At 50.1% G+C, this 27,866-nt stretch overlaps 1 protein-coding gene across 7 annotated transcripts in view; it reads right to left on the bottom strand.

The window, feature by feature from the left end:
* Positions 1-302: 302 nt before the first annotated feature.
* DAG1 (dystroglycan 1) overlaps positions 303-27,866 on the bottom strand; it is a 52,737-nt gene continuing 25,173 nt past the window's right edge. For all 7 annotated transcript variants that reach the window (XM_036994279.2, XM_036994275.2, XM_036994278.2 and 4 more), the window contains 2 exons: positions 14,207-14,605; positions 303-5,040 (listed from right to left, as the gene is read on the bottom strand). In XM_036994279.2, coding sequence (XP_036850174.2) covers positions 2,641-5,040; positions 14,207-14,485 — 2,679 coding nt within the window. In that variant the 5' untranslated portion in view covers positions 14,486-14,605 and the 3' untranslated portion in view covers positions 303-2,640. The remainder of the gene's footprint in view (positions 5,041-14,206; positions 14,606-27,866) is intronic.

Genomic DNA, 27,866 nt, shown 5'->3' with positions numbered 1-27,866 from the left:
CAGAACTGCTAGGGAGGCTCCTGCCACACGGAGCCTTCAAGGACACAGACCGACTCTGCTCCATCCCAGCTGAGACTCCATGGTCACCTCCAGCAAAGCAGGGGGCAGCTCCAAGCCCACCAGGCAGTGGGAGGGGCACAGAAATGTAAGGCTGTGGCAGGCCAGCGGGTCAGCTGTTCAGAGGCCACCTGAGTGGGCCTGGCTGGGTCTCCACTTCCCTCTGTTCCATGGACTCCAGCCCCTTCCCCACTCACATCCTAGATTGCGTAAGGGCCGGGGAAGCAGACGCTTGGAAGCAATGGCATTGTAATAAAGACAATGCTTTTATTTAGTTTGATATGTTTCTATACAGAATGCAGAAAACATATCTTAAAATCATACAGAAGGAAATTAAAAACATGTCAGTGGTTGGTGAACACCGGAACGTGAGGCTGGCTCTGTCTCACACAGTCTAACGGCCATCGCCAGCCCGAGGCCGGCCGCGCACAGGGGGGACTGCCTTCAAGGTCACGGCTGCTGTTACTCAGCTCGCTGCCCAGGCACCTCTAGCTGCTATGGCAACAGGCCATTCTGGGCCAGCCGCGCTCTGCATGGCAGTGCAAGTCGGTGGGGTTGCTCAGAGCAACAGAGCTGTTTTGGAGGCCTCTCAAAGCTCTCACCTGAACACTGGGAATTATTTTTTTGACAAGGTCATCAAAAATAATCTCACCAGGTCATACCCCGCCAGTGCCCCCGATGCTAGGGCACTGGGGAGACTCCAGCTTGGACCTGGACTTGGAGACATGAGGCCCAGTCACCAGAGGTCCACTGAGCCCTCAGCTACAGGTTCCCCCCACAGGGCCACCGCTCAGGTGCGCACCTGACCCACGCATTCCACTGGGGGCCAGGCCAGGCCTCTGGAAAAGGGCAGGGTGGAGACCCCTCCTCTCACCAGCCCTCTCCTGAGGTAGCACACCCGCATCCTCTGCAGAGCGGTCAATATGGCTTAGAAGTGGCTGCTTGGTGTGCAAAGGGAGCCCGGGTCCACCTGCCCACCCTCCATCACTGAAGGGATACATTATTGCAAAAGGCATTCCTCCCTAAAAGGTACCCCGAATCACTCTCAACAGGAAAAGTCATGCTCAAAATGATTTCCTTCCAAAGGAGGAGATTCAAAGCAGAGTGGGTACCCCTGAGTCATGGAACAGAGATGCAGATGGACAGACAGACATTCTGCTAAAAAAGGCAAAAGAAGCCCCAGTGTAATTCTGGAATTTAAACCGTTAAGAAGAGAAAAAAAATCAAAATGAGCTAAACCATCAGTTCCATGGAATCAACACTAAGAGCTCATACAAACTGCTGTAAGCATCACCATTTTTAATCTTTTTTTAATAAAACAATTTGAGGCTGTATAAAAACTTTAGTAAAAAATTAGCTTTGAAAGCCCACAGCCTTGGACTCTGCACTACTGCCGCCCTCACCAGTGCCAGACCCTTCCCAGCTCTTCAGGCCCAGGCCTGGGGCTGGAGCGCCAGAGGGGCCGGGCCGGGTCGGCATGGGGGCGTGGGGCTGTGGGCTCTGGGACAAAGCGGCCAAGGTCAAGTGAGGACAGAGCGTCACATGACATAAAAATATTGCATCTTCACCAAAATGTCCCCCACTGAGTGTTTCAAAAACCATGATACTCCTTTTAGAAGGGGGAAAGAAAGGAGGGTAAAAGAAAACAGGTTGATGTGGTTGAGTCCCTCGACCTCCCCAGCCACCCCCATGAGCAGCTGGCCCACCTTGGAGCACCTAGGCTGGGGGCCACGGCCACCACTGCCTCTCGGAGTCCCCTTCCCAAGGAAACGAAGACCCCTTGGTGATGGGCCGCCAGCATGCGTAGGCTTGGGGTGTGGATGTCCATGGCCCAAGAGGCCCCTCCAGCTTCCAGCCCCTGGCAACAGCAGGGGAGCAAGCCCAGCACCAGGACCCTGGCCCCTGAGCCAGGGCCGGGGGGCCCCCAGTCAGGCCCTGGGGCACGAGAGCAACCAACTTTATATAGTGTGAAAAAATAGGGTTCCTTTGATAAAAAATACTGTCCCTTGGTCTTCCCTAAGTTTGAAACACCCTGGGAGCTTATTTTTAGCAAAGCAATTTCCCATACCCACCCCAAAATTACACATACAAGTTTAGGTAAACAGCAGATTAAATGTAAAAACTTAACCTTAACTTCTGAAAGTCGTTGGAATTTAATCTTTAGCTACTGTTTTCCATGTCACCTCCTGCAGCTAGACACATGTGAATAGAAAAAACAGTACAGTTAGTGTTAAAGGTGAAACACAGGGAGCCGGGAGGCTGCCCGGCACTGCCCGCAGGCCCACCCGGGCCCTCGCCCCACCTGTACTCCAAACGGTGCTTTCAGACCTGGCCACCAAACACGCAGCGAAGAATTTTCTATGAACAAACAAAAAGCTGTTAGGCAAAAAATAAAAGTAAATGTCCCCAAAGTCTCTCCAGCTGCTTTGGGGTTTAGGAGGACCAGAGAGGGCGGGCTTGTCCAGGCCCCGTGTGTCAGCACGCTAGGCGTGGGCAACGGTCTGCAGGCCACCGGCCCCCGCAGGCAACCCCGTGTCGTCTCCAGGGCCCTGCCCTGCCCTGCTCCACCCAGGCGCTTGTGGGTTAAGGGGGGACATAGGGAGGGGGCGACCGGTATGGGGTCATGTTCTTGGGACGGGAGCCCTTGCCCTCCATGGGGGCCGTGAAGGGCGGCGGGGGCTGGTAGGGAGGCGCGTTGGGGTCCTCATCCCGCAGGGGTGTGTACTCTCCCACAGTGTCCTGGTTCAGAGGGGTGGTCTCGGGCACGCTCTGGCTGGGGTACTCGGGAGGGGGCAGGGGGGCCTTCTCCTCCTGCAGGATAAGCGGCATGCTGGAGGAGGGGGGTGGCTTGGCGTCGTCCAGCTCGTCCGCGAAGATGATAGGCACCCCCTTCTTGATGAAGGTGGCCTGGTCCTCCAGGGTGAGCTTGCCCTTCCGCTTCCTGCGGTAGCACACCATGGCGATGATGCCAGCGATGAGCAGGATGGCCGCCACCGCCACGGCCGGGATGACCGTGTGCAGGTACACGTCGTCCTCGCTGCTCTTCTCGGGGTCCCTGTCCGGCGCCTCCGTGGGCGGCGCTTCAGAGGACGGCCTCCTGGGCGGCGCCACAGGGATGAACTGCAGGTGGCGGCAGCTGCCGGAGCCCGTCACCGCGACGCTTACGGCCTTGAACTCGGGCTCCAGGGCACTGGAGAAGGTGGCCCGGGGCCTCCCGTCATCCTCGGCGACCCTGCGGCCCAGCCCGGCGATCTGCTCCCGGGGACAGGGCTCCAGGGGCAGCGTGTTGTTGGTCCACTCCACCACAACGGAGCCCCGCGTGATGTTCTGCAGGGTGATGGTGCTGCAGTTACGGTCCCCGAAGGCAAAGGCCAGCTTCTTCACCAGGGCGATCTTCCTGTGGATGTCATTCACAATGGGCGCCGGGTCCCCAACAAACTTGGCCTTGAAGCGTGCGGGGGCCCTGTCCCCCTGGGGGCGCCTGTGGACGTGGATCTCAAAGGCGTCCACGGCCGAGAGGCCTCCCTTGTCTGTGGCATGCATGAAATATTCGTGCTTGCCCACGTGGCTGCTGTCGGGCAGGCCGTACATGAGCTGGCTGTTGCTGTTGAACTGCACCCAAGATTTCTCGCCCACCAGCTGCTGCTCCCGAAGCTTCAGGGTCAGCTTCAGCTTATCGGTGGTGGTGTCCTCATTGTCGTAGAAGGTGTCTGATGGGATCTTCACCTCAAAGTAGGTGCCAACCCAGGCATCCACCCTGTCAATGTGGTTCTTGAGCTCTGGGCGCCGGTTGGCCTCCCCTCGGAGCACCCCGCTGGTGCTGGTGCGGACACGGGTGGGAGGGGAGGCGCTTTCTGGCCTGGTGGCAGGAGCTTTGGTGGTGACCCGCGGCACTGGGCGAGGCGTCCGAGGCTTCTTGGTTGGCCTTCGGGTCGTGGTGGTCGAGGAGTCAGTAGAAGGTGTGGCTGGCTTCGGCGTGGATACTCGTGGCTTCTTGGTGGTAGTCGTGGGAGGGGTCACGACTGCCGTGGGCTCCACATAGCCAGGGATGGTCATGGTTGGGCGGATCTGGCCAGGAACCGTGGTACCAGCTTCCACCACACGAGTAGGCTGGATGGGGCCGAGGGTTGGGGTCTGAATAATGGCACCTCGAGTCCTAGTGGTGACTGTGGGCTTCCCGGGAACAGGGTTCCGGACTGGAGGGGCAGCGGTCTCTGTTGGAGGAGCAATGGCTGGTGATGTAGGGGTGGGCACAATCCTAGACGGTGGCTCCTGGATGGCCGTGGTTGGGGGCCCAATGGCAGTGACAGGTGTGGGTGTGGCGTGGATCTGCCTCCGGATGCGCTTGGGCAAGGGCGGCTTCTTGTTGGCGATGTGCCAACCCACCACAGGGTAGCCAAGCTGGGCAGACATAGCACCCTCCCTGGCAGGGGCCTCCACGCCACGCATGTCAGGCACGCTGTTCTGGTTCATGGAGCAGCCCAGCCTCCAGGAAAGCAGGGCCCCATTCTCCACCACCTTCTTGGCATTCCCCGGGCCGGCCATGAAGGCCGACATGTCAAACAGCCTGTTGTTCACCACGGGCACCAGCTTCATGCTGGGCAGCCCCACTCCTGAGAAGCTCTGCATCTGCTGCAGGAGCCTGAGCCTTTGCTCTGGGGTCATCTTGGTGAGGTCTGCGTCCAGAATCACTGTCAGGACTGTCACGGGCTCGTCGGCGGCACAGGCAGATGGCCCCACCTCACCTGGGGCCGGGGGTGCTGCCCGCAGGGACTGCGGCTCGCTGTGGTCTTCAGGGTGGACCTCGATGGAGAACACGCTGGAGCTCTGGGGCTCATGGCTCCCGTTGGCTCCAGCCCGAGCCGCACTCACTGAGATGTAATGCACGCCCTTATCGGTGTCAAGGGGCAGACCCTCCAGCGTGTGGCTCTCCGGGTCCCAGTGCAGCCAGGATGGTAAGGCCTCCTTCCCCGCCGCTGACACCTGCAGGAGACAGCAGCATGAGTCAAGCGCTCTGGCCGCCAGTGACCTGGGAACACACCACTGTTACCCCAGCCCAGCCAGGACTGAGTGGCAGGCATGTGCAGAATTCAGAACTACTGTGGGGAACCAACTCATCCTCCAGAGGCTCGTTTACCTGTCACCTGGGTCTGCTAGATGGAAGGCTGATGGTCCGCCCAGGGACACGGGCGCTAGCACTCAAGCAGCGCACCCCAGGGAACGTGTGCCCGAGGCCAGGGTGCTGTGGCCGCCACCCGCCCACTGCCTGCAGACTGGAGTCGGACTGCCTCGCCCCTCCGAGCTTGTCTCTGCCCTCGCCCGACTCCTCCCTGCCCTCCAAGACACCACACCTTCGCTCAAGTTGCATGCCTGGCCCAGAGGCCTTATCTGCCCAGAATGGAAGTCCGCGAGAGCCACGTTACAGTTAAGTATGGGGGCACATCGGAAAGCAGGTACAGTTCATATCTAATGTCTTGATCAACCCCACTATCAAACACTGGAAACAACTACTGTAAAAGAGTGTTTATCAAGGGCATTCCAAGGAGCTCTGGCCTCGAGCTGCACTCGGCACTGGAACCCACCCGCTCCTGTGGGCTGGGGGCCCAGCACATGGTGAGGCTGCCGCAGGACATCCCTGCCGGTCCGGCTCTACTCCCCAGCCCTCCTTCCCAGCTGGCCCAGGACCCAGCCTACTGAGGCCTTGTCTCCCTGATCTTTCCCCAAAGCAGAAGCTCAGAGCATCACAGGGAAGCAGGGAGGCCACAGGAAGGGGAAGCCCGGGCCCTAGAGGGGAAAAGGCCGAGGCCGCAGACTCTCAGGGCCTTGCTGGCCTGTACAGACTTGTCTGCCAGGAGTGCTGAGACCCTGGGGGCATGGCGTCAGGGAAGGACTCGCTTCAAGTGGCGGCCTGAAGACCAGCACACACCCCTTCTCAGTCTAAAACAAGTGTGTCTGGTCCCGATATATGTGTGCTGAGACTGATATCCATGGGGTCCTCCATTTTCTCCTATGAACAAACGCTTCTGCTCTAGCTGCACTGTAACCACCACAGCACGCCCCCAAAGGCGGCCAGGTGGGGACCCATGGCTGCATGGGGGCTCAGCGGCAGCGCCTGTGTGTCGTGACAGGCCAGCCTGGCCACGGACTCCCAGGTTTTCAGGCCACTCCTCCGCCTCCATACCAGACAGCCCACGGCCTCACAGCTGGAGGCCATACAGTTGACCATCTGGGAAAGGGACCTTCAGGCAGCCAGGAACCCAGGGGCCACCTCACTGGCAGAGCTCTTGGTCAACCCAGAGGGAGCCAGAAGTCTTTCCCATTTCAGCTCCAGAGAACATGCTTCTGAGATGGAAGGGAGCCGAGCAGCAAGGAGAGTGAAACCTTGAACGGCCACACCCCCAGCTGGAAGTCTTGACCCACAAGGCATATCCAGTACATTAAGCATCGGAACCACAGAACCCCGGCAGACAGGGGCCCAAGACCCCCACGGCAGTGCCCACAGGGGCCTCCCAGAGAGCGTGGGCATGCCAAACTTGGCAGTGTGCTCCCCCACCCTTCTGCATGGGGCCCTGCCTCCTGGCCTGCTAGCTCAGAGTCTTCACCCCTCCACCAAGCTACAGAGCTGGGCCAACCTGCAGCTGGTTACTGTGGGCAACACCCCAGACACCCGCAAGTGGCCAAGGCCCCTCAGGGGAGGCCTGTGTGGGCTCCTGCCCAGGAGGCAGAAGTGGGCCCTCGCTGGGGCTGAGCCTCATCAGGCCCCGAGGCCTCCACAGTGCTAGCTTACACTCAGGGTGACCCTGCGTGTGTACCACAGACGGTGACAACGAGGCGGTCTGCTGGCCTCACTCAGTGATGCGGATGGGCGGTCATGGCTGGGCTGGAGGGAGAGGCACAGATCACCAGAAGAGCCTCAGGCTGCAGGTCAAAGGACCAGGCCATTGCCCTACACACAGTGAGGAAACAGCAGATGTGGCTGGGGCCTCAGCTGCCCGGGGGTGGGGGGCGGGGGCATCACCAGGCCCCATGGCCCACCAGCCTCAAAGCAGCAGGCACTCTCTGCCTGATGGCTCCTGTTCTCACCCGAAATGAGAATCAGTCGTTTTCCTCCTCAGATGATGGGCAGCCTAGCTTGGTCACAGCCTTGAAGAAAATTCCGAGTCAGCCCCTCTGCCCCAAGCCCTGGTGTCTCTCCTGTCATGTCCCTTTGGTCCTGGTCAGTAAGCTGCTTTTAAACACAGAAGCCTGTATTTTCAGCATCTGAGCAAATGTCATTCTGACAAGCCCCCGGATGCCCTCCTTTGCCAACCCGCGTTTCCCGGTAAGCTGTGCTCAAGGGGTTCATTCAGAGCAGGCGACGCCCACTCGCGCAGGAAGAAACTGCAGTCCACCTCACACAGGCGGGGCTGCCATGCAGCAATCAGGCACCCGAAGAATCACTCCCTTCATGGCTCTCCTGGCCCAAACAGTGCCCATTGTTCTCGGGAGGACAACCAGGGCAGGCCAGCGACAGAGCACAGGGCAGGGAGGGCTGCTCCCAGTCCACAGACGCCCTGGGCTGAGGCGAGTCCATGCTGTCCAGGGCACAGAGGATGGGGGTCAGGCGCCCACAGCACCCTTGCAGCCTCTACCGAACAAGTCTCTGAGGGGGTCCTGCAGGGGTAGCCCAGGCCCTGCCCAAAGGTTAGGCTGCCTCTCTGGGCCACACTGGACCTAGAGCGCCTCCAGGCGTACAGTCACCTTCCCAGCCAGCCCCTCACTCACTCAAGGCAGAGGACAGGCACCTACAGGGAGCTGGTGCCAGTCCCAAGGGAGACAAAAGCCGGGTGAGCGACTTCTACTGTGCCAACAGGACAGACAACAAAGGCCAAGCTGGCTTCTGTGGGACCCACCCCAGGGCTCTGATGAGGGGAGGACCCTTGGGTCCAAAGGCAGCCGGGAGGGCCGAACGCAGGCTCGGCTCAGTCCCACAGGGTGCAGGCCAGGGCCACCTGCTAAGGGTGTTCTGAGGCCACAGAGACAAAGAAGCGCTGAAGCACAGGCTCGCAGGAAGGTCATGCTGGCCACCAGGGCCTGGAGGCAGCCGGCAGCCCCTCCTGCCTCGCCTGGTCAGTGGACACTGGGGTCAGGCTGAGGTGTGCAGCAGCACAGTGACTGCCAAGGCAGAGCAAGGGAAGCCATGGTGCTGGCCAGAGGACCCAGGGCCTCGGGGCCACACCCTCCGGGCACACCCCTGTTTCTCTGACCACCTTGCAGCCTGGTGTAGTTAAGTACAGGGAAGTTCCGCTTCAGGCTCTGAGGGGCACACCTGGCTGGCCTTAAGCTGCTTGCCCTCTGCCACTGTGATGCCCAGAGCTGCCACAACCTCCTGAAATAGTCCACGTAGCCAGCGGCCCACACGGGTCAAACGAGTCCTGGTAGGTGTCCAGCTGGCTCATTAGGAGACCTAATTCTCCATCCCTTCACCAGACTGTTCTCTAGTCTGTTGCCAACACCAGTATTACACCGCCAGCCCCCAAGCGACCCCTTGGCCTGACTGCAAGCATGACAACCACCCGCCCAACCTTAGCAGCTCTCAGGTCAGACCACGCTCTGCCTGGGTGTCTGCTCGGCAGCCCGGCCACGCCTGAGATGGCTGGAAGCCCAGCCTCCCCCGGGGGCCCCACAGGAGGCTCAGCCTCCTCTGCCCAACAGTGGCTGGCGTTTCCCCTGCACACAGCCAGGCAAGCTTCAACAACCCAGAGAAGACCTGCAGACACCTCTGCCAGCCCATGACCACCTGAGGGCCTACTATGTGACAGGAGGCAAGCATGCAGACTGACACAGAACAAGAATTTCAGGTACAGAAACTCACTAAGGAGAAGGTGACACAGGCTTCAAGGGAGAGCTGCTGCCATCAGGGTGGAGGGAAGGCTCCAGCGCCCTGATGATGCCCACAGAGCCAGGAAGCAGGCATGTACCCCTGCCGACAGGACACAGGAAGAGCGAGAGGCCAGACGGGCCCTGAGCCGGGCATGTCTTTGGGACCAGAACTGCCGGGAGCCATGCTACTCAAGCTGTGTAGCAAAGCTCAGGCTGGAAGAAGACCCCCATAAGGCAGGGGCCTTTGCAGCTGGCTCCCTCTATTACCCACCTTGATTTTGTTATTTTCCATTATACTATTGGCTTTGTTTTTACTTGCATTGTTGCCAAAGACTAAGCTAACCTTCGCTAAGCAGCACGGAAAAGATGAGAACATGAACTTCCCAAAAGCTTTTCAGGACGGTGCTCCTGAAGAATAGAACACGCAGGGCCAAATGGCAATCTTAGCCTGAAGTACCGAAACCTGCTGTTAGTTAGTCAAACATTGACCACCCCATTTCCACTGAGAATGGCCCCCTTGTTTACAATGCTAGTGAAACTAGTGATGGAAAGTTTTATAGAAATAGAGTCATGAGAAAATATTGAATAGAATAACCCTGTTGACAATTAATCATCTCATGTTTTCTTCCCTCTACTACTTCTATAGTTTGTTTTTCTTCTTTCCTAATTACGGCCCTTTACTAGAATTTGTGCCTCATACGTGAAATTACCAAGTACCATAATTTTCCAGGAAGTAAAGATACCTCAAAACAAGTGCTGGGCATAGAAGCCATGGAGCATAAATCTGCAAAGAAGTAAAAAACTAACCTTTTCAAAGAATATTACTTCTCTCTCACTTATCAGCTTTACATCTATCTCCCTGTATGGCCCCGTAAGATGGCTGGTCAGCCAGAGACAGGTAAGATTCCTCAAGGGAGGAACAACCTAAGACAGGCACAGTCGCAGGGGGGCCCTCAGGTGAGAAAAAGGGGGCCAACAGAGGTGAGGCTTAGAACCTCACCCCCCCAGTTTTGAGAGAAAGCTTCTACACCTGTGGATATTTTGTTGCCCTTGTTCAGCTTGGATTAAGACCTGGTCTTTAGGCACAAACCTGATCATCTACACCTGCCTTCTTACAGTTCTAAATCATGCTTTCTATCTATATCTTGCATTTACCTACTACATTAACATTTTATTAGATTCACATATAAAGTATAAAAATCAAATGAATAATCATACATCATATTTGACTTGATTGTTTGTAGTTTAAGGTTTGTAGTTAAAACAGAAACAGTTTCTGTGATATGAATGCCCTTGCATTGTTCACCATGTAAGAACTTGTTTAGTCCCTGCAGTAGTGGAGTCATAGAGACCTGTGTAGCATATGTCAGGGAGATTTTAGTATCCACACAGAAGAAAGAGAAACGTAGGTAAGAAGGGGAAATTTAGTTTGCTGCCTACTGTGCCCTATAAAGGGGTATTAGGTGAAGATATGAGCTTATGATTTTAGATTGATTATAAATTTATTAAAGCCTCTAAGAATATTTTTGTGGGAAAGAATCCTAACTAACTGTGGCACTAGGTGACCTGTATTTCACCCTGGGCTGATAGACTCCATAGTCGCTGCTACATACTACATGCTCCTACGGTCACATGCACTACTTAGAAACTGCGTTGCATAGAAATGTAAAACACAATAGAGTCCATGTTGCTGGGAAAAGTTTCAGTCAAGGAACAGAAAAACAATCACCTGTCTAACGCTTGACCAACCATGAATAGATTAGAAAGGAGAAAAAAGAAAAAAGCTTGCCTATACTTATCAACCAACTGCCTATACTAATTAATCATCAGAATAATAAAAAATAATCATATCTTTGTGCAAAATAGTATAAATAAAGCTGTCATTGGCACTTTGTCAAGAGACCACCTCCATCTGACTCTGTGTCCTGTCTCTCCACACGCCGACTCCGTCTCATCCTTTCTGGCTTCACATCCCCCCACTGGAGCTGGATTCCGGCACAGAACGAGGCCAGCCCAGCTGTAACGTGTATACAAAGGGAAAAGGGAGAGAGGGCAGGATCCGGGGCTGCCTGGTGATGCGAGTCAGGGGCCCGGGGGAAGCAGGTCTCTCGCCTCAGGGTGGAGAACAGACTGAGGGGTCAAGACCAGAGGCAGGCCTGGGGAAGGTAAGTGAGCAGCAGCCTGGGTGACAGTGATACTGATGGGCACGATGGAGGTCACCCCAACAAGGCTCCTTGGTATCGAGAAATGTGCCCCACATACACAAGAATATTAGGCAGTCGTTAGAAGTTACATTCCCAAAGAACAGTTAATGACCAAGGGGGGAACTCAAGCTACAGTAAATAAAGGAAGGTCACAAAATACATCCAGTATGTCTCCAGGCCTGGCTAGGGTGTGTGTGGGACCCGGACACCACCTGAGGAACATAGAAGTGACCCAGGAGCTTGCCAAGTGCTAGAACAGTTTCTCTCTCCCTCTTCTACGATGCACCGTTATACAGGCACACCCTGGAGGTAGCGCAGGTTCTGTCCGAGGCCACCATGGTAAGGCAGACACCACAATGAAATGAGTCAAAAGACTTTTTTGGTTTCCCAGTGCATGTAAAAGTCACATTTACACAAGATAGTCTGTTAAGTGTGCAATACCATGATGTCTAAGAAAAAATGTACAGACATTACAAATTATTTAATTGCTAGAAAATACCAGCTATCATCTAAACTTTTAGCAAGGTAAAATCACTGACTGCAGATCACCATAACAAATGCAATAATGGAGAAGTCTGAAATATTGTAAGAATCACCAAAATGTGATAGAGACACAAAGCGAGCAAACACTGTTGGGAAATGGTGCTGACGGATTTGCTCAACACAGAGTTTGCAACAAACCTCCCATCTATAAAAAAAGCACAGTATCTGTGAAACACAAAGAGGCAAGGTGTGCCTGTACACCAGTATTACACGTAATAGGGAACAAAGCAACTCCTTTCATAGGAAGACCTGCCAGTTGTGTTCCACACACACAGAAACTGAAGTCCCAGGGATGAAGTCAGGCTCTCTGACCTGATACCCACACTACATAAGCCTGAGAGACTGGGATGAAGAGTCACACATTTTCATCCGTTTTTCTACAGGCTGAGCAGCTACTAAATGGTCTGCTTTCTACAGATAAATACGCTCAGATAAAATCCCATTTTACCGGTAAAATCTCTTTACTCCCCTGGTGAATAAGCCTGTTAAATGTCTCTGCCAGAAGTGGCCAATATTCAGCTCACTGCATCAATTCAAGGCACACCTCGTCAGGTTTCCACGTAAAACACCCAACAGCCAATGGAAGAAGGGTGACCACAGGGTTTGGGTATTCAGATCGAGTATGAGATTAAGCAAGAAACATGCCTCCTAAACCGCCATTCTTCTTCATCTAACGGCCAGACTAGCTGGCGTATCATGAAGATTACATGAAAATCTTACAACTCTGCAAACTAGGAAGAGATCTGTGGAAGTGAACCAGGATCTTCAGAGGTATGGTCACCTCCCAGATCACAGGGCCACCCTGAGAACAAGCCATGACCCAAAGAGAAGGGGTGACAGGGAGAAGGAGGAGAGGCACAAGAGGGTGCAGGTGAGGTACAAGGCCCCCTGGATTCAAGGGAAGGGGCAGAGCCCACCTCTCAGTAGGAGGAGTGGTACAGAATCTGTGCCCATTTCTAGTCGGGATGCCCGGGACTCAGTGGGGACAGGCTGGTAAGGCCCTACCAGAGCCTGTGCGCTCTGCCCAGTGCAGCACAAGGAAAGTGGAGCACAAGTTTCCTTCCGTAAGAGCCTGGTAGTTGCTGCTTTCTGGTTCCTGGAAACCAGCTGTTCTGCTACGAGGAGACCCAAGCACCCATGGAAAGGTCCAGAGGACACAAAGATCCTGAGCAACAGCGTCAGCTAAGCTCCCTACCAACAGGCAATGCCAGCTTGCCCACCGTGAATGAGCTGCCTTGGAAGTGGGTCCTCCAGCTCAGACCACCACTCTCACTAGCACCACAAGAAGTAGAGATGAAGTTTCCAGATAAGCTATGAATCCCTGAATTTGTGGTCACAAATTGCAAGCAAAGCAAATCAGCTCTTTTAAACTATTAAGTCTGGTGGTTTAGACACACCAACAGCCAGTCAGAACACAACATGGATGCACAGATCTATAAAAACTACCATCATAAAGTATAGACCTTGGAATGTTTTAAGTCTGCTTTCCAGCCACAGCTCCAGGGAAGAATGGTGTAGGGGCAGGTCAGCGAACTAGGGCCATGAGTCACCTCTGGCCTGCCACCTGTTTTTGTACAGCCCATGAGCTAAAAATTGTTTTCACATTTTCAAATCATTGAAAAAAAGTCAAAAGAAGAAGTCTTGTGTGAAAACCATGAAATTCATGTTCCTGCTTCAGCGTCCACAAGTTAAGGCTTCCCTGGAGCCCACTGCTTGCACACTGTCTGTGGCCACCTCCACGCCTCCCGGCAGAGCTGAAGAACCGCAGTGGGAGCCGTGGCCTGGGAAGCCTGAGGGGCTCACCATCTGGGCCTTTAAGAAAACGTACTGACCTCTGCTCCAGGGCCTTCTCAGCCTGAGCGGGACAGCCCACCCACTCACGGGGCCACCACGCACACTGACCCAGAATCTAGGAGAACTCCCAAGGCCCCACAATGCCAGAGGCTGGTGCCTCACAGAGAAGTCTCCTTTCCACCCTCCTGCCCGCTGGGTCAGCCTATGCTCTCGCACCACGTGGGTCTCAGATTCCCTTGCTCTCTGGACTGCTTCTCCAAAAGGTGATGGGGTAAGGCTGCCGTCTCTGTACTAATTCTGGTTCTTAAGTGACCAAACATGTTTAGTACACAGAAAACACCAAATTAGAGCAGAACTCCCATATTTGTTTACACCTTTATAAAACATAGGTTCATAGCATGTACTGGTTTTGTATTTCTTGGGTTTAATCCCATGGTTACTGAAAGAAGACCTTTTCCTGTCCACAGGCCCTTCCAGAAAATCCCTTGATGACCAGAGATCTTCCATCAGATGTACAGGCTTTTTAATGCTGAGACAGCCAAAATGGGAGCAAGAGTAAAGGTTCAGGACGCCACTCTGAGATATACTGGGGACCTCCTTGTGAACATCAGTGGTTGTCTCTCTTAGCAGGTCTCAGAATTGCTAGAGCTGAGAACTAAAAAATCAAAATGATACTGACACCCAAGGCGTGGGAACGGAGGGGAGAATGGGAGCTCTCCCGAGTCAGGCCCTACGTCCAGGCTCACCTTGACAGGCTCTCCGTGGGGGGCGATCACGTCTGTCGGAACGGTCACCCGAAATGGGCGCCCCACCACAGCTGTGCTGTCAGGAATGCCGACCACTGTAGGCACGGCCTCGTGGACGTCCGGCAGGACCGAGTGCATGGACGCCTCGAGCTGGTGCTCCCAGTCCAGGATGGCCTCCGAAGGGTCACTGGGCCAGCGCGACTGGGCCACAGCCACGGAGAGCAGCAGGAGAAAGGGCCTCCCCCAGAGTTGGGGAGGCAGCAAGAGACCCACTGACATCCTTGCTGCCACTGCGCCGGCTCAAGCCGAAGGTCTCACTAAGGAAGGACGCAGGCAACGCGGTCCCGGAGCCGGGTCCTCACCTTCTGAATACCTGCTCCATCCCCGAGCACCCAGAGCCTAAAAAAAAGAAGAAGACCAGTCTTAGACATCAGCAACCCCACGGCGTCCAAGTCAAGCACAGAGAGTTCCTGTAGAGCCACGAGCTACACAGGGCTGCCGAGCACCAGAACTGCGGCCGGCCCACTGGTGCTGAACTACACACTGCACCTTCAACACCTAGGATGAAAAAGGAATTCTCACTGACACCTTACAAATGTTGATGAGATTTTGAAATGGTATTCTTTTAGATACAACATAGATTATTAAATAGATTAAGTAAATAATAAATAGGCATACATGGTAAATAAGAAATGTATTAAATGAAATATACCGTTGAAATTAATTCCACCTGCTTTTTTTTTTTCATGTGGCTACCAGAGAATGTAACTGACATATGTGGCTCATGTTGTGTTTCTGTTGGGCAGCACTGCTCTATATCTAACTTCCAGTTTACAGGAAATACAAGGACCATGAAAACATGATGAGACAAATCTAGAATGTGGGATGACCTACAAGAGAGCTGGCCATGTCTGCCTAAATGCTGACGCCCCTGCACATAAGGGCACTGTTCTGGATTTAGAGGCAGACACAGCGTGGGCATCTTAACTGGATCCTGGATTTACTTTAAAAAGCAAATAAACAAAAAACAAAAAACACACAAGCCCAGTTACCAAAAGGGTAACTAGGGAGTTTCGCATGCAGGCGGGAGTGGATTTCCTGTGAGTGTGCTCAGGTGAGGCGATGGGCGTGTGGCCCTAACGAGACTGCCCCACCTCTGAAGTGCTAACAGATGAAGCACCAGAGATCTCTGCACCTCACTCTGAGGCGGTTCAAGGGGAAAACGTGTGCATGTGTACAGACACCATAAAGAAATGTGGTCAATGTAACAATTTGTAAATAAATACTTCTGAAAAGACTGAACCAAACACACCAGCAAGCAGAACAGCTGCCACTCCTCCACCCCAAGCACAAATCAAAGGCTTGTTTGCAAAAACACGGTACCAGGGAACAAAACTGATCTGGCTTCTCTTGCCCCCTCCCCAACTGCCACCAAAGTGACTACAACTATGTGTGCACCTTGTCCCCTACCCCAAGCCCAGGCTTCAGGCAGCTCAGGACCACTGCTCTAAGGCCAGCAGCCACACAGACGCATGGTGGGACTCAGGAGCAATTTCCCACTGCCATTTCTAGGGAAGGGTTACACCTTGCCCTGAGTCAGGCAGTTAAAGGTGCTCATGCTATTCTGACCTGGGCAATACAAAGCGAACAAGGCCCTGGAGTGGGTGGGGCACTGGAGTCATGCACATCCAAGCCAGCGCCCAAGGCCGGCTACTGATTTTGTATGTTTTTGAACTAAAATTCACGAGACAGAATCAAAACGCAAGAAACTAAAACACTTTTGAAGATCGGGAGTCCTACCCTACTGGGCGCTGTCATGTGGGGTGGGGGAGGCCGTGGGCTGTGGAACTAGAGGCAGAGCCCTAGCCAGCCTGCAAAGGAGACATTCAAGGCGGCGGCACACGGCCGTCTATGTAGAAACATACAACTAGGTTCCTTCATCACAAATAAAATAAACCCCAGGTGGATTAGATACGCAAAGGAAAAAAAGAAAAACTTAAAAAACATAAATGAAAAAGGCAACTGGACTTCCACTTCTGGAAGATGGAGAGGACATATTTTCCCTAGTTTCCCACTAAATACAGCAGAAAATTCCAGATGTTATATATAAAATAAACATGAGATTAGACAGAGAAGGCAGACCAGCTGGGACCCCAGGATTTGGGGGAAGGCAGAGCAGGGAACCCTCAGATCTTCTTTTTGCCTCCTGGGTCCCAGGACTGAGGCCGAAGCAGCAGGAGACCCAGGGAGGCCAACAGATGAGACCAAAACAAAGCCCCAGCCAATGTCCGCCTTTTAGCCACAGGGCAGGAAGGGGGCTGCCCACCAAGGCAGACTGAGACAATGGCAGCTCTATTCTAGTCAGACACCAGGGAAAAACCTGTGGCCCCACGCAGCAGCAGCCGAGGCCCAGTGGGGAGCCTAGACTTCCACCCTCACAAGGCCATCACGAGGCCCCCTAACAGCCCCAGCAGGGTGCTGCCAGTGAAGGCCGAAGAGGGAGTTAGGGCTTTCATCCCTACCAGCCAGCAACCACATGCCTCCCTCCACCTCCTCCTCAGGTTCAGTAGGAACCACATGGGGAACCTGATTTCTCTGCCCACCCAAGCAGGAACCCTACCCAGCCAGGTTGGTGTCAAAGGAGAACTTTCACCAACCCCGACTGGTACCCAGGCCTAGGGAATGAGAACTCCCACCCCCACTCAGCAGGAACAAGGACCTCACCACCTTCAGGTGTCGACACGGAGAGAGTGGGAACCTAGACTTTACCTCTACTTACCAGTAATAAGGCAGTGCCACACCCCCATCCCCTGCCAGAAGAGCGTCAGAAAAAGCCGGCTGAAACAGAACCCAGAGCTTCAGAACAAAATACAAAACTACCCAGGTTTCAATGAAAAAAACAGTCATCATACCAATAACCAGGAAAATCTCACACTGAATGACAAAAAGACAATCAATAGATGATACCACCCAGACGACAAAGACCGGTGGAAAGTAAAAGGATGGAAAAAGGTGTCACGCACAGATTCATTAAAGGAAAGCAAGCATGGCTATAGTATCATCAGATAAAGTGGACTTCAAAGAAAAAAGATCAGAGACAGAGAGGGACATTATAAAGAGACAAAAGGGTCAATCCACCAAGAATCATCTGCCCTGTATGTATATGCACCATACAACAGAGCTGCAGAATGTGAAACAAAAGCTGATAGAACTTAAAGAAAAAATAAACAAATTCACAATTCTAGTTTTCTGTTGGAAACTTCAACACCACTCTCTCAACAACTGATAGAACTAGAACAAAAATCAGCAAGGATACAGAAGAACTAAAAAATACCATCAATCAACATGATCTATTCAACATTTACAGAGCGCTCCACCTGGCAGCAGCAGGACTCATGTTCTTTTCACATTTCAGAGGAATATATAGACCCAGACAGCCCACATCCAGGACCATAAAACAAGCCTTGACAAATTCACAGTAATTGGAATTACTGAATATGTTTTCCAACCACAAAGGAATCAAATTAGAAATCAGTAACAGAAGTGTAACAGGAAAGCCTCCAAACACTTGAAAGCTATGAACATACTTCTAAATAATACCTGGATCAAAGATAAAGTCTCAAGGGATATAAAAAAATTACACAGAACTCAATTAAAGTAAAAATACATTTGTGGACTTGTGCTAAATTTGTGGTACACAGCTAAAGCAGTGCTTAGGAATGCACAGCACTGAATCCACTAGAAAAAAAGAAGTCTCGGACCACTGATCTATGTTCCTACCTCAAGAACCTAAATAAATAATAAACCAAAAGCAAGCAGGAGGAAGAAAATAATAAAGACCAGTAATCAGTGAAACTGAAAAAAAAAAAATAGAGAAAAATCACTAAAACAAAAAACTGGATCTTTTAAAAGATTAATAAAATGAACAAATCTCAGGTAAGAGTGACAAAGAAAAAAAGAGAAGACAAAAATTACCAATGTAAGGAATGAGACCAGGGACATCATACAGACCCTGCAAACATCAAAATGCTAATAAGGAATATGACAAATAACTCTACACAGATAAACTTGACAAGTCAGATGAAACAGACCAAGTACTTGAAAAATATAAACTACTACAATTCACCCAATAAGATATAGATAATTTCTATTAAGGAAACTAAAGGAAATGGTAATTTTAAAACTCCAATAAAAAAAAATTCTCTAGACCCAGATGGCTTCATTAGTAAATTCTACCAAACGTTTAAATAAGATTTAACACCAATTCTACACAATCTTTTCCAGAAAGTGGAAGGAAGGTACACATCCTCCTCTAATCATTTTATGAAACTAGCTTTATCCTGACACCAAAATCAAAGTGCCAAAAACAGAAAAACAGAACACCAATATCTCTCATGAACACAGGCACAAAAATCTTTAACAGAACATTATAAAACATAATTTAGTAATATATAAAAAGAATTACACACTATGACCAGATATCACTTATTCTAGGGATGCAAGGCCAGTTCGGTATTTGAAAATCCATCAATGTAATCCATTATATTTACCAACTAAAGGACAAAAATCACATGATCATATCAATTGATGTGGAAAGAGTACCTGGCAAAACTGAACATCCATTCATGATAAACACTCAGAAAAACGAAAAGAGGGAAACTTCCTCAACTTGATAAGGAGCATCAACAAAAAACATACAGCTAACGTTGCACTTAACGGTGACAGCCTGACTGTTTTCTCCTTTAGATCAGAAACAAGGCAAGGATGTCTGCTCTCACCACTCTGGACACAGTGCTAGAAATTCCAGCCAGAGTAACAGGGCAAGAAATGGAGACAAAGGAAGGGCATAAAGACTGGAAAGGAAAAACACTGTCCCTACTTGCAGATTACTTAACTGTCTATGTAGAAAATCTCAAAGAATCTACAAAACAAACTCCTAGAACTAATAAATGAGTTTAGCAAGTACACAGGATACAAAATAAACATGCAAAAGTCAGCTGTATTTATATGCTAGAAATGAACATGTGGACACCAAATTAAAATACCATTTAAATGATTGTTCAGAAAATGAGGTGCTTAAGTATAAATCTAACAAAACAGGATTTGTATGCTGAAAACTATACAACACTAGTGAAAAAAATCAAACATCTAAGGAAATAGAGAGGCATATTGTGTTAATGGATTGGAAGGCTCAACAAAGAGGTCAATTCTCCCCATGTAGGTTTGTAATAGGCTAAATAGTTACCCCCAAACATACCAGGTCCTAATCCCAGAAATCTGTAAATGTTACTTTCCAAGGGAAGAATCTTTGCAGATGTGATTAAATTCAGTCTTAAGGAGACTATCTGGGTGGGTCTCCAATCCAATCATGATCATCATTATAGGAGAAGCAGAGGGAGATTATACAGGCACAGAAGGAGAGAGGGGGGCGAAAACAGAGGCAGGGATTGGAGTGGTGTGGCCATGAGCCAAGGAATGCCAGCAAAGGCGGAGGAATGCTGGCAGCCAGCAGAAGCCTAGAAGAGACAGGGATGGGTCCTCCCCCAGAGCCCACAGAGGGGGCACAGCCCTGGCCAACACCTTGATTTCAGATTCCTGATCTCCAGAACTGTTGAGAGAATGAATGTGTGGATTATTCCAAGCCACTAGACTGTGGTCATTTTTTTTTTTTTGAGAGGGCATCTCTCATATTTATTGATCAAATGGTTGTTAACAACAATAAAATTCTGTATAGGGGAGTCAATGCTCAATGCACAATCATTAATCCATCTCAAGCCTAATTCTCGTCAGTCTCCAATCTTCTGAAGCATAACGAACAAGTTCTTAGATGGTGAACGAATTCTTACATAGTGAGTAAGTTCTTACATGGTGAACAGTACAAGGGCAGTCATCACAGAAACTTTCGGTTTTGATCACGCATTGTGAACTATAAACAATCAGGTCAAATACGAATATTCGTTTGATTTTTATACTTGATTTATATGTGGATCCCACATTTCTCCCTTTATTATTATTATTATTTTTAATAAAATGCTGAAGTGGTAGGTAGATGCAAGATAAAAGTAGTAAACATAGTTTAGTGTTGTAAGAGAGCAATTGTAGATGATCAGGTGTGTGCCTGTAGACTATGTGTTAATCCAAGCTAGACAAGGGCAATAAAACATCCACGGATGCAGAAGATTTGTCTCAAAACAGGGGGAGTGAGGTTCTAAGCTTCAACTGTGGTTATTTTTTATAGCAGCCCTAGGAAACTAGTTCAAGGTTTAATCCAATTCCCACAAAAGTGCCAGCAAGAATTTTTGGAGCTACAGACAAGATTATTCTAAAATTTATATGGAAAGGCAAAGGAACTGATTAGCCAAAAACTATTTTGAAAAAGAATCAAGAGGAATTATTCTACTTAATATCAAGACTTAGACAGCTACAATAATTAAGGCTGTATTGGTGGAAGGATAAACACATAAATCAGTGGAACAAAATAAACTATTCAGAGGTTAAAGAGGGTGTCAGAGTATGAGGGAAGCGGGTGTTGTTACCAAGTGACAGCAGGGGTCTTGGCTGGTGGGAGGTTCTGTACCTTGACTGCATCAGTTTCAACACTCTGGTTGTGATAGGTTTTCAAGATGTCACCATGGGAGACACTGGGTAAAGGGTACACTAGATCTCTTATTATTTTTAACAACTGCAAGTAAATCCACAATTATCTCAAAAAAAAGATAATTTGAATTAATTTTTAAATTTCTATACAATAAAGAACACCAGAAAGAAAGTAAAGAGGACCACCACAGCCTGGGAGAGAGCTTTTTCAGTGCATCTGATGGCTGAAGGATCCTTATCAAAATAAAAATACACCAAATGCCCTAAAACCATAAAAATGGGTTGAAGACAGAAGAGGGGAACAGGTAATTCACAGAAAACTGAATAGCAGGAAACATACAAAAAGATGCTTCATCTCACTAGCAATCAAGGAAAAGAGAATTAAAGTAACCAGAAAAACCTTTCCATATCAATCAGAATGTGCAGAGAGCTCCAGTGTGCCATCATGGGGGGCAAGGAACTGCATGGCCCCCGCGGGAGCGTGGAGAAGGCTCCCCTGCACACGTCCTCAGGGCCCACGCTGAAAGGAGGGCGCACACAGCAGGCGGAGGCGGAGCAAGGAGCGTGCTGCAGCACCAGCCAGCCACCAGGGAGAGGGCCCACAGGCCCGGGCACTCACATCAGGCTGCTCTGGAGGACAATTAAAACAAGCTGACACTGTAAAAACCAAAATTAGTAAATTTTTAGCAGAGAAGAGCCCATTGTATACAGATAGATATACCATTTATGTAAAAGGCTTACATATTGTCCATAAACTAACATGTATAACAAAGAGAGTCATGCATGCGATCATGAACACCAAATTCAGACTGTTGTCACTCTAGGAAAAGAGGACAAAGGAAAAAGGAGGGGTTCATAAGGGTCTCCAAATTAACAACTGCTTCACTTTCTAAAACAGGACCTCACGACCATGTGCTGTGATGAAGCCGGGCGGCAGATCCCCAGGTCGTGCGGCACGTCAGGGTCTATGTTTTCTGCTAAGTACCTGAAGTACAGGAAGGCAAGGGGCTTGGCTGAGCCCTATGATCTCAAAATAGGAATAAAAACCCAACAACAACCATGCCTCCTGCTCTACTTCACCTCTGTCTCGTTCACACTCAGGACTGGAGAGCCTGTCCCATGCTGTGTCTGGCATAATCTGAGTGGCACCTACAATCCAGATCCCAGCCCCCAGGACTCCCGCCGCACCCATCGACCTCATCTCTGTCCACCCCTCTCTCGGTGCCCCTAACTCACACTTACACGGTTCCTGAGCACACAGCCTGCATACACCTAGTCCTTAGGAGAGCTGACTCAAAAAGACACATGGAACTGCTCTACAAAGGCATGGGAAAGGGCTTGGACTTGGCCTGTCCGAGAAAGTTCGCCCAGACGTTTTACTGCTCAGCAGGACCCCACCTTGAGAATGCGAGGCAAGTGACAGGTGTGGAACTGTTGTCCTTCCTGTTCCCACCACCCTGGTTGCTCCAAGGTCACATGTATCCAAGCAGCTCTCAACGGGGCTGCAGACCCGTTCCTCAACAGGGACCTGTCCTCCCCGCCATCATCAGCGGATGATTTTGCCCACCACAGACTTGCCAGCAATGCTAAGGGCCAGTGTCTCCGGGGAACACCAAGCAACCACAGACTTGGAAGCAGGGGTCCCGTGAGCGCCAGCTCTGAGAACTACTTCACTCCCAGGGAGGCCTGCGGGCTCCTCCCCCAGGAGACGCAAGGAAGGAAGCACCAGCCCTCCCCACACCCAGCTTTCACTGCACTTGGGAGCCAGCCTTCCCCTTGGCCCCTCGTGTACCCCCAGTTTCAGGTTTTTCTTCAGGCTCTTTTCTGTGTATTTTTTAAACGTCCCCAGTTTTACTGTGTGCTTCTGTAATCTTCACAGCTTATTTTATCACTTAGTTTTAAAATGTCCTGGATCTTCTATTTTCTGTTTTCCACTGTACCCTTAGTTTCCAGTACTGCTGCCTGGAGCCCCCTTTAATGACCTTTCCTCTTTCCTACACACTTTAACTCTTACTCAGTAAATGGCTTAGCTCAGCAAACCCCTCCCAAGCTGTGGAGGGCAGGGACCTGGCTGCTGCAATCACTGCTGTGCGTCCGGCGCACCTGCCCTGATGAACAAATGGGGAGAACAGGGCTGTTCTGTAGTTTCTAAGTCTTAAGTCTTTACCCTTAGTTTACTTCCTTTCTCACTTACTAGATAGATCCTTCTTTTCTAGTCTGATTATCCATTGTGAAGTTCTTAGCTTATCTGAAAACAGCAACAGTATGAGCCACACCCTGTCCCACCAGAAACAGAAGCTCATTCTGCCATCTGCAGCCACATGACAACTTGCTATCTGTTTCATGGGCATGACTAAGCACTCTGCATTTAGCAAGCGGGCGATGTCTGGGGCACAACTCCAACTGCCATGTGCTGGTTTTCCAAGCTCTGGGGAGAAAAGACCTTTTTGCAACTTGGCAACAAGCAGCCTTGTGTCTCTCTGGTGCTAGCTTCATATAAGCAAAGGCCGCCTCTGCTAGGAGGCGGGCTGCACCCACATGCAAAGCAGGGCACCCTTCGGTGGGCTCTTCCACATAGCTCATCCTCTCACTGGGTCATTCAGAGATCCTCCCCCTTGTTTGTCAGGGACCAAGGCCCAAAGAGAGGTAGGTACCAGTCAGCCACAGCCTCAGAGCCTGTGACCAGAGCGTGGTGGGAGAAGGCGCTCAGGAAGCAGAGAAAGACCACAGCAGAGTGGCCCAGGCTGCCTGACCAGCCACTCAGCCTAACGTTGCACACACCTACTCGCAGGAGACCCCCTAGAACACCAGAAGTGCTCAGGGCAGTCCCAAGAATACGTCTCAGCTAAGCTCACCAATGCCTGGCTGATGGAAGCTGCCAGGCTCACCTACCAGGGAGTGGGTAGCTCATTCCTCCATGCCAGTACCCAGGCCACTGCCTGCCACTAAGACTGAGCGCAGCACTGACCCAGACCCCAGCAAGATCCCAGTCTGCCAGGAGGGACCTCCCTGGAGCCATGGTGAAGGCCCTTGCTCTCTGAATGCATGCCCTGCAGCCATGACACATGGTGTGAAAAGCCGGCAGAGCAGGCAGGCAGCAGCCCCATCCTTCAGGGCCAGACATCACGGCACAGAGAAACCTTACAAGTGTTAGAGCCTGCAAACCTGGACACAGCCCAGCCCTCCTGGATTCTGCTGTCCCCCACCAAGCCACTCAGGCTGCTCTCTCCGCCCTCTCTTGGCACAAGTCTGCACTCCTGCCCCAAAAGCCACCCTCCCTGGAACTGAGGCAGCATGTCCGGAAAGGTGGCTGGAGACAGAGTCAGACTCTTGGAGCAGGACCCACCCCATGCTCCTGGGGTACAGCTCCGATGAAAGAACAGCCAGGTTAGTGCCCTCACCAGAGGATGCAGGGCTGGGTGGGGGTGGGGGTGTAGCGGGGAACCCCTGCATCTGCCAGCAGCCAGCCACACTTCCTTTTTACAACTGGGCCCTGTAGACTCTCCCATATGTTTTCAGCAGAGCCTAAAAGGTGGGGTCCTTTGTAAGACAAAAGACCTTGAATCCACCTTGGAGTCAGGTGTATTCAAAGTTCACCCGATCAGTCACTGGTGCACCAGCAGGGAATCAAAAGCACTGCACAGTGACCGATGGGAGACCAGGCTTCAGCACAGGCTCAGCAAAACAGAATCCCTGTGGTCCTTCCTGTCACCAAGACCAATCCCGCATTTGACTGAAGCCTGTACCCTGCAGGAGGGAAGGGGTGAGAGGCGGGCAGTCGGCCATGAGGCACAGGCACAGGCATGACCCACCTCTGTCCAGCAGCCTGGGGCCCCTGGGGACTAGGAGAAGTCCCCTCTGGAACCCCAGTCCCAGGAAAGGAACAGCTCCGTCCTGCTCAGGCGGCGTCCCCAGGGCTGGTGAGTGCCCTGCACACAGAGGCTCAGTCAGTAGGCACTGTCCACTCCATCAGTGTGAGCAGCAGGTACGTACGAGGCACGAACTCAGTGCACAGGGAGCGCACATTTCCTCATGAGCAGGAACATCCCCGAGGATGAAACACCGAGGTACCTTAACTACAGCTCTGAAAGAATAACTCCCTACTAGTTTTCACTTTCTAAGAATGAAGGAAAAGTTGTGAGATTCACCCCATCTGTACAAAATGAGGCAGAGGCCACCCACCCAGAGGCAACCACTCCCAGGGACCCTGATGTCTAAGAGCTATGTTGCCTAAAAAACAGTACTTAAACTCTAATTAAAACATTTAAAGAAAAGAAGAGGAGGGAATATTCCCAAACTCATTCTATGAGGCCAGCATCACTCTAATACCAAAACCAGGCAAAGATACCCCCCCAAAAAAAGAAAATTACAGACCGATATCCCTGATGAACATAGATGCAAAAATACTCAACAAAATATTAGCAAACCGAATTCAAAAATGCATCAAAAAAATCACTCATCATGATCAAGTAGGATTTATTCCAGGGATGCAAGGATGGTACATTTAAAAATCCATCAACATCATTCACCACATCAACAAAAAGGACAAAAATCACATGATCATCTCCACAGGTGCTGAAAAACCACACAACAAAATTCAACATCCATTCTTGATAGAAACTCTCAACATAATAAAGACCATTTATGACAAAACCACAGCCAACATCATACTTAACAGCAAGAAGCTGAAAGCTTTTCCTTTAACATCGGGAACAAGACAAGGATGCCCACTCTCCCCTCTTTTATTCAACATAGTTCTGGAGGTCCTAGCCATGGCAATCAGACAACACAAAGAAATAAAGAAATAAAAGGCACCCAGATTGGCAAGGAAGAAGTTAAAACTGTCCCTGTTTGCAGATGACATGATACTGTACGTAAAAAACCCTAAAGAATCCACTCCAAAACTACTAGATCTAAATCTGAATTCAGCAAAGTTGCAGGATAGAAAATTAATACACAGAAATCTGTTGCACTCCTATACACTAACGATGAACTAACAGAGAGAAATCAGGAAAACAATTCCATTCACAACTGCATCTAAAAGAATAAAATACCTAGGAATAAACCTAACCAAGGAAGTGAAAGACCTACACTCTGAAAACTACAAGCCACTCATGAGAGAAATTAAAGAAGATACCAATAAATGGAAACACATCCTGTGTTCATGGATAGGAAGAATTAATATTGTTAAAATGGCCATCCTGCCTAAAGCAATCTACAGATTCAGTGCAATCCCTATCAAAATACCAACAGCATTCTTCAATGAATTAGAGCAAATAGTTCTAAAATTCATACAGAACCACAAAAGACCCTGAATAGCCAGAGCAATCCTGAGAAGGAAGAATAAAGCGAGGGATTATGCTCCCTGACTTCAAGCTCCACTACAAAGCCACAGTAATTAAGACAATTTGGTACTGGCACAAGAATGGACCCAAAGACCAATGGAACAGACTAGAAAGCCCAGATATTAACCCAAGCATATATGGTCAATTAATATACGATAAGGGAGCCATGGACATACAATGGGGAAATGACAGCCTCTTCAACAATTGGTGTTGGCAAAACTGGACAGCTACAAGTAAGAGAATGAAACTGGATCACTGTCTAACCCCACACAGAAAAGTAAAGTCAAAATGGATCAAAGACCTGAATGAGTCATGAAACCATAAAACTCTTAGAAGAAAGCATAGGCAAAAATCTCTTGAATATAAACACGAGCAACTTTTTCCTGAATGCACCTCCTCAGGCAAGGAAAACACAATAAAAAATGAACAAATGGGACTACATCATGCTAAAAAGCTTCTGTACAGCAAAGGACACCACCAGCAGAACAAAAAGGCATCCTACAGTATGGGAGAATACATTTGTCAATGACATATCTGACAAGGGGTTAACATCCAAAATATATAAAGAACTCACACGCCTCAACACCCAAAAAGCAAATAAGCCAATTAAAAAATGGGCAGAGGATATGAACAGACACTTCTTCAAAGAAGAAATTCAGATGGCCAACCAGGCACATGAAAAAGATGCTCCACATCACTAATCATCAGAGAAATGCAAGTTAAAACCACAGTGAGATACCACCTCGCACCAGGTAGGACGGCAAACACAGAAGAGTAGGAACAACAAACGCTGGCGAGGATGCGGAGAAGGGGGAACGAACCCTCCCGCACTGCTGGTGGGAATGTGAGCTAGTCCAGCCACTGTGGAAAGCAGTACGGAGGCTCCTCAAAAAGCTAAAAATAGGAATACCATTTGACCCAGGAATTCCACTCCTAGGAATTTACCCTAAGAATGCAGGAGCCCAGTTTGAAAAAGACATATGCACCCCTATGTTTATCAAAGCACTATGTTTACAATAGCCAAGAAATGGAAGCACCCTAAGTGTCCATCAGTAGATGAATGGATAAAGAAGAGGTGGTACATATACACAGTGGAATATTATTCAGCCATAAGAAAACAAATCCTATCATTTGCAACAACATAGATGGAGCTAGAGGGTATTATGCTCAGTGAAATAAGCCATGTGGAGAAAGACAAGTGCCAAATGATTCCACTCATCTGTGGAGCATAAGAACAAAGCAAGCAGCAGACTCACAGAACCCAAGAATGGACTAACAGTTACCAAAGGGAAAGGGGGTGGGGAGGTGGGTGGGGAGGGAGAAGGGGAATAAGGGGCATTACAATTAGCACACATAGCATAGAGGGGCGCACGGGGAAGGCAGTATAGCACAGAGAAGACAAGTAGTGATTCTACAGCATCTTACTACACTGAGGGACAGTGACTGTAATGGGGTATGTGGTGGGGACTTGAAAAGGGGGGGAATCTAGTAAACATGATGTTGCTCTTGTGATTGTATATTAATGACACCAAAATAAAAAAAATTCACTCTAAAAAAAAATTTAAGGGAAGTGGAAGTTTCTTTTTAAAACCAAAGTAAAATAATAAATTATCATGTCCCTGTTCTAAATGTTTTTGGAGAAGTAGAAAAGAAAGCAAAAATCTTAACTGAAATAACCACTTTAGGTTCTATCTAGCAAAAACACTTTTTGCCCAGAC

The sequence above is a fragment of the Manis javanica genome, chromosome 3 (assembly GCF_040802235.1).
Source record: "Manis javanica isolate MJ-LG chromosome 3, MJ_LKY, whole genome shotgun sequence".
NCBI classification, from domain to species: domain Eukaryota; kingdom Metazoa; phylum Chordata; class Mammalia; order Pholidota; family Manidae; genus Manis; species Manis javanica.
The sequence above is the reverse complement of the archived record's forward strand: the minus strand, read 5'-3'. Positions and strand labels throughout refer to the sequence as shown.